Source organism: Lagenorhynchus albirostris, chromosome 7, assembly GCF_949774975.1.
Source record: "Lagenorhynchus albirostris chromosome 7, mLagAlb1.1, whole genome shotgun sequence".
Classification (NCBI taxonomy): domain Eukaryota; kingdom Metazoa; phylum Chordata; class Mammalia; order Artiodactyla; family Delphinidae; genus Lagenorhynchus; species Lagenorhynchus albirostris.
The window spans coordinates 40,794,699-40,808,591 of NC_083101.1; the positions used below are offsets into that span (position 1 = coordinate 40,794,699).

At 38.4% G+C, this 13,893-nt stretch overlaps 1 protein-coding gene across 4 annotated transcripts in view; it reads right to left on the minus strand.

Moving 5' to 3' along the window:
- The window catches only part of TLE4 (TLE family member 4, transcriptional corepressor), a 154,660-nt gene that overhangs the window by 94,847 nt on the left and 45,920 nt on the right, over window positions 1–13,893 (minus strand). For all 4 annotated transcript variants that reach the window (XM_060154947.1, XM_060154946.1, XM_060154949.1 and 1 more), the window contains exon 6: window positions 9,669–9,743. In XM_060154947.1, the coding sequence (XP_060010930.1) occupies window positions 9,669–9,743 (75 nt within the window). The remainder of the gene's footprint in view (window positions 1–9,668; window positions 9,744–13,893) is intronic.

The window sequence follows — 13,893 nt, forward strand, 5'->3', positions numbered from 1 at the left end:
AGATAATATCTGAGCTGAGATTTTAATTTTTTAACATCTTTGTTGGAGTATAATTGCTTTACAATGGTGTGTTAGTTTCTGCTGTATAACAAAGTGAATCAGCTATACGTATACATATATCCCCATATCCCCTCCCTCTTGCATCTCCCTCCCACCCTCCCTATCCCACCCCTCTAGGTAGACACAAAGCACTGAGCTGAGGGCTGCTTCCCACTAGCTAGCTATTTTACATTTGGTAGTGTATATATGTCCATGCCACTCTCTTACTTCGTCCCAGCTTGCCCTTCCCTCTCCCCGTGTCCTCAAGCCCATTCTCTATGTCTGTGTCTTTATTCCTGTCCTGCCCCTAGGTTCTTCAGAACCTTTTTTTTTTTTTTAGATTCCATATATATGTGTTAGCATAGGTATTTGTTTTTCTCTTTCTGACTTACTTCACTCTGTATGACAGTCTCTAGGTCCACCTACCTAATTATAATTCAATTTCGTTTCTTTTTATGGCTGAGTAATATTCCATTGTACATATGTGCCACATCTTCTTTATCCATTCATTTGTCGATGGACACTTAGGTTGCTTCCATGTCCTGGCTACTGTAAACAGTGAGCTGAGATTTTAAGGAGGAGCATGAGGAAGACCATGACAAGACATGGAGGATGGGGGTTCTAGAAGGTAGAAGAGCTGGTGCACAATCCCTCAGTCAAGAAGATGCCTGGGATATCCAGGGACAGAAGAAAGAGACCAACGTGGCTAAAAGTCACATGAATCGAGTGAGGGATATGTGAAATCAGAGAGGTGGGTGAAGGGTCAACACACACAGAGACTTGTGGGCCATGGTAAGAAATTCAGACTTCATTCTAAGCAAAATGGGCAGCCATCAGAGACAGGCTTTAAGCTGGGGAGCAAAAGATCCAATTTATATTTTAGAAGAAGATCATTCTGGCTGCTGTGTACAGAATGAAGAACAGAAAGACAAATGTGCAAACAAGAAACTCTACCAGGAGGAAGCCGCTGGAGACTAGCAGAAGGAGTAGCCGGGACCAGGGGGAGATGGCAGAAGCAGTCACCCTTGAGAGAACAGTCTAGAGGCAGAACAGACACCATTTTTTAAATGAGAGAAAGTTGTTCTATTGAGCTTGGATTCTTCTCCTTCATCCATCAGCCAATCTCTTGGATACTGACAGTTAAGGACCTGAGTTCTGAGGGGTACTGGAAAGAAGGCAACCAAGAAAAGAAAAACAAACAAACAAAACAAACAAAAAAACCTGCAAAATGGAATGGGGAATAGCAATAATGAAAGCTACAAAAATCAAGACAGCGTGTCATTGGCAAAAAACCAGACACCAGTTTAATGGAACAAAATAAAGTCCAGAAAAGGGACCCCACACAACATAGTCAATAGATTTTCGACAATGATGCACAGCAACTGAATGGAGAAAAGACAGTCTTTTCAACAAACGGTGCTGGAACAACTGAACTGAATGTCCATCGGGGGGCGGGGAAGGAAAGAAAAAGAAAAGAAACTCAACCCATATCCCCGTATCTCACACCATAAACAAAAATTAACTCAAACTGGATCATGGGTCTAAACATAAAACTTTTAGAATAAAACCTAACAGAAAATATTTGTGGTTGTGGGTGAGGCAGAGATTACTGAGAACCAACAGGAGTCAAAAGTTAGGACTCTAAAGAAAAAAAATTCATAAATTAGATTTCATCAATGTTCAAAACTTCTGCTCGTCAAAAGACATTATCAAAAAAAATTAAAGGATGACTACAGATTGGGAGAAAATATTTGCAAAATACAGTACATATGTCCAGAATATTTTTTTAAAATTTCAAAATACTTGATAAAAATAAAATAACTGACTCAAGAAAAATAGGCAAGATTTGAGCAGATACTTACCGAAGAAGATATAGAGATGGCAAATAAGCACATAAAAAGACACTCAACATCACTCGCTCTTATGGAAATGCACAAAAACACAAGTACCACTATTCACGTATCAGAAATGACTAAAAACTCCCAAAACCTATCATTCCAAGTGCTAGTGAGGATGTGGAACAAAGGTTCTCTCATACATATTAGTGAAGACTGAAAAACAGTATGGTCATTTTGGGAAAGAGTGTGTCAGTTACTTTAAACATACACTAACCATATAACTCAGCAATCCCACTTCTAGGGAAAAACTTACAAAATTTACAAAAAGCTGTATGTTAATATTTACTCAGGCTTTATTCACAAACACCAAAACCTGGAGACAACCCAACTGTCCTTCAAGGGGTGAATGGCTAAATAAACTGGTATATCCATACTGGAATATTATTCAGCTACACAAAGGAACTGACTGCTGATACAGGCAACCACATAGACAAACCTCAAATGCACTATGCTAACTGAAGATGAAAACTCAAAAGGCTACATATATATATATTTATATGACATTCTCAAAAAGGCTCACTTTGGGAGAAAAAACAGCATGGGCAGTTGCCAGGGAGTGGGGTAGGGAAAAGGACTGACTACAAAGAACAAAGGAATTTGGGGAGGCAGGGCAAGGCAGGAGAGAAAAAGTCTGTACCTTGACAGTGGTGGCAGTCACATGACTATATTGGGTTGTCAAACTCACAGAACTATGAGCTAGAAAGAGTAAATTCTACTTTATGTAAATTATACCTTGATAAATCTTTAAAAATATACAGAATATTAATAATGAATATGTATTGCTCCCAATTCCAAATAAAAAAAATACAAATTTAGAAATGCATGCAGCCTCATTTTTACCACATTTTCTATTACCTGTTCCTCCTTATTCTGCTATCCTTGGACACTGAAGTTTTATTGAAATTAAAATGTGCTAATTAAGGTTGATTTATGTGTAGTAAAATGTAAAATCAGAAAGCTTGCAAACACCAAAACCTTAGTAAGATGATTTAAATGTAATCTGAGGATCATTTCAGAATATGTTTCAGAAAACATTAAAAAATATTTAAATGTGCCCCTTTAATGGGCTGCAATGAATGAATGAATGAATGAATGAGTAGATGTAATCATTAAATTATTCTTAGTGTTCTATAAAAGGTTCTAACCTTTTCACAAAAGTCCTTAGGAGATAAGGTCACAAATGCATTTTTAGGGAGAATGATATGCTAGGGAGCTTTGAGGAAAACACACACCAACAGTCCTTAAAACTTAGCCTAAGTCATCAATCCTTTAATTGCCTGTCTGGGGGGAGCCTGCCTCCTCTCTCCCAGCTTTGAGGGATACAAGGCAGGCTGGGTCCACGCGGGAAAAGGTCTGGCTAGATGGGAGTTGTTGATGTTGCTTGTAGAAGCATTACTGGGAAGAAGTCAGTAAGAGAACTAGAAAGGGGGAAGCAAAATGGGAACAAATAAAAAAAAAACAAAAAAACACCACACTAACCAATAAAAAAGGGATAACAACGTGCAAACTTGCAAGCTGCCTTGAGTGAAACCTGCTTTTCTGTGTAACACTTCCCAACCAGTCCTCTGGACCCCTACACAGGCTCCGCCTGCTGTGCACTGGTGTGAATGAAATGCAGATGTACAGCTCTGGGAAACTCCACTTTCTTCTTAGTGGAAGCCCAAAGCCCACATGCTTTAAGCTAGGTCAGATGCACCCGCCTAGACACATTCTGCAACTCCTGTAACACTGTGCGCTTAAATCTACCAGGAGCTATGGAAACGCATTTATTAGGGGGAAGGAGGGAGAGAGGGCTCCCCCTTCAACAGGAGCAAAACAGTAGCACTTCAGGTTAGCAACAATTAAGAACAAACAAAACTGACTAGCTTCTAGAAATTTCTTCTAGAGAAGCTTTGTAACAAATTAACAGAGTGTACAAAGTAAGCACAGATTAGAAATCCTGTTCTTTATCTAGGTTTTTTAGGGAGTTCTGAAGTAGAGACAGGGTTTAAAAATTACTTAAGTATATGAGAGTCTTAGATATGAGAGAAGGGAAATTACTGCCTCTTAGAGCCTCATCAAATTACAGCACAAAGATTAGATTATGACTACATCACTCAATAACACAGTCCCCGATCCACAGTAAATGAACAAGTTAAAAAAATAAATAAACAACCAAAAGTGAGGGGGCACACATACCAATATAAGATAGAGGAATGTGTAGAACGACGTTAAAACTGCTTTCTTTGGCTTAGATGAGCAGGTAAACAGAGCCCTACAACTGCAGAAAACCAGCCTCTACCCTCCACCTCCAACCCTTATCCCACCAATCTATGTACATCATGTAGTCAGTGGCAAGCATATTTTATGAAGTCTTTAAGCTCCAGGCACACTGTTGAGTAAAGACAGTAACAAAGCCGGAATAACAATCTCTGATATAACAGAAATCTATTTTATAGCTTGTTTTTTAGTTTATTCCATATAATATACATTTAGAAAATACCGATAGTAATCAGAACAACAAGAAAGAGAAGCTCACCTGTAAGTTCACTGAAGAGTAGTCATTTAAAAAACAATGTAAAAGCTGAGACGTTAAAGAATATGTTTTATGCACAGAGCTCACAACAAACTATGATTGTAGTACGTGAGTTCAATTGCCTACCTACACCAGAGTCCCCTTAAAGAGCTTGAGGCCTATGAGGTCAAATACTGAGCATCTTAGATTCTCCAGGAAAGCGGAGGGACGGGGCTTGGCTGCAGTTAATCGGGAAAAATGATTCCAAAACAGGAGTGGGGGCTGAAGAAAGTGATCAGGGAAGGAGGGAAAAACTGAAAACAAGGTAGTTGATCACTACTGCAGGCAACTGAACTCCATCCTGCTGGGACCCCTCTGTGAAGGACTGTATGCAGAAAGCATCTCAAAATTGCCCACCAAAGGGGCAGGAGGAGAGTGTTCCACTGACTGTTCACATATAAGCCCAGGATTACCCCATGGTGAGGAGAAACCCCCTCACTCTTCTACGCTGCACACGCCTAAGTGAGGAGTGGACTCCCCACAAAAAGCCCTGGGGAAATGAAAGAGCTTCCCAGTGCAGCTGAGGGGAGGTGTTGTCAAGCCACAGAAAACATGTTGTTGTGGCAATGACTAGAGAGAAAGGCAGATAAGGAGGGTATGAGGTGGGCCAAGGAAGGACAATACGGTTTCTGCACTGCAGGATATCTGTGCCCAAAAAGGGTGAAGAGTACAACCACTGCAAAATTAAGAACACCTCTGGAAAGCCCTTTATTAGCAAACACAGAAGAGGTAAAATGTGGCTCTCAGATACTTCACACATTTTTGCTTTTGTCAAAAGAGTGAAGTTCTATTTTTAATTTTATTTCAAACTTTGTGCCATTAGAGGCTGTGATGTAATGGCGGGGAAAACACATACACACACACACGTTTTAATATATACACATATTTATATCTTTCAGCTTTTTTGCCTAATTAGTTTATAAAGACAACAAGGGAAATTATCACAATGGTGGATCTAAATGCCTCTGAAACTTAAAATAGCTGTTTTTAAATCTATAATGGAAAAAGAGGGATGTACCATTTAAAAACTGTCATACTGCAAGACCCTGTGCCAGAATGCCAATCTAAAATGCATATATGTGTACACACACACACACACACACACACACACACACACACACACACACACAATTTAAGGGCCAATCACAGGACAAGGACGATAAAACAAAATGCTAAGAGGAAGGAAAAAAACCCCAAGTGTATTGTCTTTCTTTTTTTAAACTAACTCAAACACATAGACTGGTAAAGGCACAGTCATTTAAATCACTGCCTTAGTAATACAAGTAATATTTAAATAGATTTAATAGCGCTGCTCCAAACCAATGAATTATGGGTTTAAAACCTATTAAAATGTAATGTTTTTTTCCTGAGCTGAGAGGAGAGAGATTTAAATCCACTGAATTTTAATATTTCAGCTTGAGCTGCAGGAGGTAGAGAAAGTCCAAATGAACTATTCCATCAGCACCATTCAAGCATGAACATTTTAATCAGTTTTACTTCCTTGGAGTTCTCTAACACAGTTTACGCTGTCATTCTGAAAGCACTTAACACAGAGAGTGTGAAAAACCACCAAGGCTTGTTATTGCCTTTACAATTGATGGCAAATAATTTTGCAGACTTCCTATCATTAAAATGTCACTGCTAAAAATTGAGGTTCAGCATTTCTTGTGCTAAACTGCATTTTCCTACACCACCATGGCATACCTGTTCTTAAGGATTTTTTAAGGGGGTGTACTTTTTTAAAAAATGCACATTTCTATCATTTCTTTCCTCAAAGAGGTTAAAAAAGAGGGGGAAGGAATCCAAAGGAACCCCATTTTCTATGTTTACAAGCCAAACATTTTCCTTTCCAATGTTTGTACTAACAGAACTTTTTTCTTAATGGGAGTTTCTTTGGTGAAATTCTCATGAGGTTCCAACTTAGCCTCCTTTATTAAACATAACCACATTCACACAGCATGTGCTGATTATATAGTGTAATGGATTTAAAAAGCATTTTAAGATAGTCAGATGACTCAATTTAGTAATACAGGAAATGAAAACATCATTTCTAATTAGATCATATTACTGATTTAAAACTACAATTTGTGTGTTGTTCCAACAGTGTGATCTTATAGAGATTCTAATTTAAAAACACAGTGGCTAGCAGGACACATGACAAGATCTAACTAGATGCATAACATTCCCACAGCCCATTTGAGGGAACTCCGGGAAAGCTTCAAGGAAATGTGAAATACGAACAATTCAAAACAAAGTATTAACTATAGAAAACAACACAGGCATTTTCCTGGGTTTTTTCCCCTATAAAGAAAAGATAAATGATATTTAACTTATTTCTATCTATCAACAGTTTTAAACTGAACATGACCTGTGAAAGAAATCATTATAACTGTGTTTCATTCCATTAAACACAACTAGCTTACTGTCAAGAGAACAAGCCGCCTCTCCAGGTTTCGGGCTCACTTCAGCTTTTTGCATTTAAACTGCATGGATCACTGGTTTGGCTCATTTACCAATGAAGGTAGAATAATACTGCAGAGTTAAAAAAGGTGCTTCATCAGATTTCATTAAATTTGGGAACATTTGTGCTTGTCTGGATGGTGTGCATAACATATAAAACAGACACATAGGCAGTGAGAAATAAATGAAGGTCTGCAGGGGCTTAGGTGGGTCTTTGCCTCTCAGGAGGAAAACTTTCATTCCCTGGGTGCAGAAAATCACTGACGACTACCTAAAAATCAAGTCACAAAAATCTAAAATTGACCTCTCATCACTTTTGGTAGCAGGTCAAAATACCACCACCTCACAACACAGCCATGCCTAACCAGACACAGAACAGCAGGTGCATTTAAAGTTCCACAGTGTTACAACTGAAAACTACTGGACACAAGGCACTAAGCAGGGCTGAAACAGACAAAGACAGAGAACAGCAGCCACAGAAATGCATCAGGCGAGTTCGGCGTAATGGGGCTCTTTCCTCCTCACTTGGTTTGTGGCTCCCTAAAACTGCTGGGTTTGTTTTTTCTATTTCTGCAATCTGTTCTGCAGAACAGTCAGATGATGTGATTTTGATTCCATTTTCTGCTCAGATACAAATAATTTGGAATTGCCACCAGATCCACCAACTACAGCACACGCTGCTTTGATAGCATGCAGCTCTGAGTTAGTTCCTCAAATAAGTTTTTAGGTCACCAAATTAAATTAGCTTTGTTTTAATAATTAAATCCATATATACACAATATGTCTGTCAGTTACTCGGCTACAGTCTAATAAATCATCTTCTCCCTGAGAAAAGGCCATCTGCCATCCCATTCAAAACAAAGTATGCAAATGAAATAGATATAAAACAGTATTAAAAATATACTTGACGTGATCAAAGAAAGGGAACTGTTCTGCTTTTACATCTTCCCTCATATTTTTAAGCAACATCCAACACAAAACAATGTGTTTCTGATTTAGATTAATCTCACCACTGTACCGACAGTAACTAATAAGACTCAAAAAAGAAACATAAAAAGCATTCTGTTTTCCTAGAAAGGGCTGCCAACCAGACATAAGGTAGGACGGCTACGTGTATTTTAGCAGTTCATACAAAAATAAACACCAAGCCAGAAATGACCCAGGCAGCTCTTCTATAGGTCCTCACCCATGTATTCTCTCCTTCGACAGCAGACTGCAGTGGTGAGAAAAGGAGGTGGGTGAGAAAAGGAGGTTCTATCCCCAGTGACCTTGGGAGATTTGGTAATCGAAGTATATCCCAAAAGGAATACAACATGTGCTTCAAGCAAACACAGCTGGTATATACATATACACTAACTTTAAAATTAAAGCTTTCTCAACGTTAAAAAAAGAAACTTTTATACTGCCGTTTTCTGCAATTTTTGGAAATAAAAACTAATTGTGAAATGTATTCATCTCTCTACCACCCCCTCAACACAGAAAATATACAACAAATGAGTCTCTACATGGCTTGTTCTGATTCAGCCTCTTCTTGCCAAAGGACACTTCCGAGGAAATAAAGGTTACTCTTTTCCATTTATTATGTCTTCTAATTTACTACTGGTATTTTCTTGTGGTCAGAGGGACAGAAAATAGAGCTCAAAATAGCCCATTAAAAACAAGCTGCAATCAGACTATTGCTCCACCACCATCGGCAGCCATCCCAGAGGTCTGATTTCCTTGTTAAAAGACAGAGGCATAATTGAAGCAATATCTTCACTTCAGATTGATTATCAGGCGACCCTTATCTGCATCTTCACTCAGCAATTTGAATTTTAATGAAAGTAAATGGAATAATTAGCATTTCAAAGTGTGTTTGATACACTGAGGAAGAAAAAAGGGAGAAGACTTTTGTGTATAATCTATACACAAAAGCAAGTATTTGGGAAGGGGCAGAAAGAGGAAAGTACAGTTGTAGTGTCTTCATTAGAATAACCTAAGGAACTGCTTCTAACAGCTGCATAAACAGAGATGTGAATATTGTGCTTTTCTCAGCTAAGATTTTTTGCCTTTATTATTTCTAAGTTTTAGCACCTTATTTTATTACTGGTTACCTTAATCGGGAAGAATAAAAATATAAGTGGAGTTGGAGTGATTGCTCAAACCTATGAATTCCAGCAGGATTTCTATGCAACGTTAATGGTACTAGGAAGGATTTTCCAACTGGCCCGCTGATTTTGCAAAAAGGTATGGTTCATCTATTATTTCTACTACCAATGGACACTAGTCCTTAAAGAACCACTCATCACAGGGGAGGAAGAGTAGCAGGGAGATGTGAAAATGTACATTTTATTTCACTAAAAATGGTATTAAGATACTCGATATTTGAGGAAAGATAAAAGAAATCAGGTCATTTTAACATCAGGGCAATGTGTGTCTTTTTACTGGCAAAAGGCTAGCAACAGAGGCTGATTGCAAAGGAAAGAAGTATTATGAAAAAGAACTACCCAGCCTCCTTAGGGGGAAACTTTTCAGGAACACTGTCAACTTGAATTGGTGAGAATATGTCCACAGTTCCTGACAAACTTCATGTGAGATTGAAGGCAAAGTGCTTCATTTCACTTTGTGGTCCTCTATTGCCTTTTGCCCCTTTGGTTGAACAAAATTTAAAAGGAGAGCAAGAGAGAGCTGATAACAAACACTACGATGATCAGAGCTAAAATGGAAAGGCCACGTACCCCAATGATGGCGTTCAGTTCTGCCATGGTCACCTGCTTGGCCCGTTCCACAGCCTGCACCACTTGTTGCTGGTGCTATAAATGAAGATCAGAAACAGAATACAATTATTTGTTTTCTAGTCAGTCAAGAACAGCTTTTCCTAACATGTCCTCTAACTTTAATTACATGCAAAACAGGATTCAGGGGTCTCCATATTTCAAATAAAAGCTCTTGGGTGGTGGATGACTAAATGTCTAGGGTACCTCTGTCTCTACAGTGCTGAGAAGTAACTGGACATCCAACTGCAGGGATCATCCCTGCGCCCCCATGAAAGATGCTCCCTTACAACTGATAGAAGCAACTTAAATTTTACTTTCAAATCAGTGGTGCACGTTGACCCAACATCTTCCGCAAATACTAACAAAACAACACAACCCATCTCACCTGCTTTCTTTGTCTTTTTCTCTGCCACTTACATAAGACATGCTTTGAAAATATTGCCTGCAAGTACTTACTAAGTTTCCACCTGGTATCTGTTAGAGAAGACACTAGAAGGACATATAGAATTCAACGTTTACATTTCTTCTGTAAATGTGAAAAAAGCGCTAATTTCATTCCTGTCATTAAGGGCTGCATATTTAAAAGATATTAAAAATGTACAACTCTTGCCAGCAGTAAAGTTTAAGGACCTCAGGTATTTTTTTTAATGCAATAGGAAAACTAAAACCTACAAGTTTAAGTTATTTTTCTTTTGAAAACTTAGGATGGACAGCATAGGAAAATCCCTCTGACCACGATTAAGTTCTAAAGAGAATAAGCAAGATCTGATTTTAATAATTTTAGTAATATCAGAAAAATTAAATAGCACAGAAGTCTCTCTGCATGAAGGCACTCACATCTGGACACACACAAGTGCTTATACAGTACCCCCAAAATGTAAATATTATTCCCAACTAAATACACTTGAACACTCTAGTACATACACACTCAAATTGAGTCTAAAATAGGTCTCTTCTGTACTTTTTTCAACTTGGTTTAGTGAATGAAGAGCCAGAGACTGTGCTGTGAAACAGGTACTCCTTTCTGTGGCTGGGAAGAGACTTGTTTTGGTTGATCCCAGCTGAGAAATGTACTAACATTCTCTACTGATTGGAAGTGAGTACGAAGCTCAACTATCATACTGCTTAATACACAGAAAAAGCTAAGCCATCAGTTATATATGCAATTCCCCTCGACATACCTGGTACTACATTGAAAAGCCCCCAAATATACAGTTACTGGGATTAACTAGGGTGGCCACTATTTCCACTTCCCAGCTCTGTAGGGGTAGTGGGGGAGGTGATATGGGAAAGGAAACTGCTTTAAATTAGTTTATCTACATGCGGTGTTTTCACCCTTGATTTCCTAATAGAAATGTGTATTTTATGCCTATTAATAATGCAAGAAAAACTGTCAAATGACAGATCACTGCATTTTACACTTTTAATGGACTCTGATCATTAAACTATATACCTTGATTTTTTTTTAAGAGTCTGTTTCAAAACAAGGGCTTCAGAAGCAATCCCCAAAATCTTTATAATAGATATCTCCAACCATCCTTACTCTTTAATAAAATATTTACCGAAGTGAAATAATTCATTTTCCTCTTTCTCTGAAAGTAAAAATCCTAAAGATTCATGAAAACACTAGAAGGAACAGAGAGGTATAATCGATAAAACGGCCAGTAATAGCTGTTCTCTCTTGAAGCCAACCTGACCATGTATGTTTATTGAGCATCTACCATGTGCCAAGCACAGAGCTCGTATTTAGATTTAGGACAAATCTGGTTGTCAGGGTAGTGAAAACTAGCAGTACTTGGAAAGCAGAAAAAACAAACAAACAAACAAAAAGCATGTAGGATGACTCTGGGAATTATCTAATATTCAAAGTGAGTTTATGGACAAAAATTTTTATGGAATTTTCTACCTTTTACTTTCCAACACTCAACAATGGCTGCTCAAAACTTCCATGAAACTGAAAGCCAAAGAACACATGTACACTTATTCAACATGCATACCTCTCATTCCATTCACACATCCATTAGTTCAATTAAAGTTTTTAAAAGCTCTTACTCTCCGCCATTTCTGCATATTACTTAAATACCTCTCCATATTACTGAAATATCATCTACTTTACATTAAGTATTCAAAGAACAGTTCCATGAGACAGAAATGCAGAAAATACATCTAGTTAGGGCCTTTCTACCACAAAGATCGCTCAGTTCTTGCTTCATAAACTAGATTCCAACTGCCAAGATGAGCAAAGATGCCTTAGGCAGTGGGGATATCTTTCTGACTTGGCATTAAAATCAAGTACATTTACTGAGAAAACCAGAAACACACCAGTGAACCGTTAACACTGACATCAGATGCTTTTATAGAAACTCTTGCTAAAAAGCTAAAATGACAATGGAAGTCATGATTCAGCTCCTTCCTTTTCTCTCCTGGCAATGGCCATGGGCTAATACCATATCTGAACTTTACCTGTAGTTCAGGATTTTACTTCCCTATTTCTGCTTACAACCGTGAATCATGTGGTGCTTAAGGACTTTTTGAACGGAAGCTCCCTAAGGCAAAGAATGCCTCCTCCCCCCTTGTGCTCTGAAAGCACCAGAAACACTCGGACATTGCTCACTCAGCCACAAGTAACACTGTACCACACACCGAAGCAGCATGAAGAAGGGCAAATGATCCCAAAAGAAAAAAATGAACACTAGGAGAAGAAGCCCTAAAGTACTCTCGCAATAGGACCCAAAGAGGCATTGTTCTTCCATTTTCAAATTTCAACATATAAACTCTCTGACTCAGAAAATCTGGCAAGTTTTTCACATCTTCTTAGAACCGTGAAGGCTTTCCCATGAGTCTGCCGTCTCTTCCCCTTCCCCATCCGCCCCTCTCCTCCCGCTCCACCCACGTCTCATTTCCTCTCCCACTTCCTGCTGGTCTCCTCTGTGGCCTCACCACAAGTGGTGACAGCCACTCTAGACCCGGTAAATCTGCAGGAGGAAGAGTCCTGTGGCCTCTCTCATTGCTCAAGCTGCTCACTCAGATACGAGTTCCCCGTCTGAACTTTCCACCAGCACCACCAAATAAAGTGCCACTAGGAGTACATTAACAAGCCAAGGGTCTCTGAGAGAGGGGCCTCTAACTGGGATTTGGAGGAGAGAAAAAATTAAAGAAATAAAACCTCAAATATGTATTCTTTAAAATACTGTGACCTGTAATTTTAAAAAATCCAAACGAACGGACAAAAAACCTAGATTCTGATTATGGTTTCACGACTCTGTAAATTTACGAAAAATTACTGAATTGTACACCTAAAAAAATGAGTGAATTTTATGATGCATAAATTACATCTCAATAAAATACTGTGACTTAAGGAATACAAGCATGGTTGTAAAAAAAAAAAGACCAGTAAAATGAAAATCTATACGTTAAATCACTTGCCTACTTACTTTCATCATAAAATTACTTTTTGCACTTGTTCAAAGTATTAAGAATATTTTTTTCCACACGAAAGAGACTAAAACAATATAAGCTTATAAGTCCAACAAAGCCTGCTGAGAAACTGGCATCAACAAACCACTAGAATATATATATACCTTAGATGTTGAACGTATGTTTCTCAGAACAGACTACAAGGACAGTATCTGCCATGCCAATACTTTGAGGCATGGCAATAGATCTGGTACCTGTAATAAAAACTTTAATTTAAAAAACTCTTATCACAACTTACAATTTTTTAAAAAAATTCCTCTTATTGACAGGGGTAGTATAGGGGTAGTAAGGACAGATATGCAAAATGAACTAAAATTCTTATCCTGACATGTGGAAATGCAAAAGTGAGCAAGAGGTAATGGCCCCCCTCCTTACACAATTCACAGAGAGCGTCTTACAATACAGGAATGTAGGATTTAAAGGACTAGGGAAGATTATTGGCAGGAACGGTCAGCACATTTCCTGGGGCATCAAGGAAAGGCTTTGTTTTCTTATTCATTCATTCAATTATTTATTAAGCACCTACTGTGTGCCAAGCACTGTGGCAGGAACTAGGATTAATGAACAAGACAGTGAATTAATAACATTCAAGAGGCTTTGTAATTACAGTTGCAGGATAGTTTCCATGAAGACAATGACAGGATGCTACGAAATCACTCATCAGAGAAATATCTAATCAAGTCTTAGGGTTGGAGGAAGATTCCGTAAG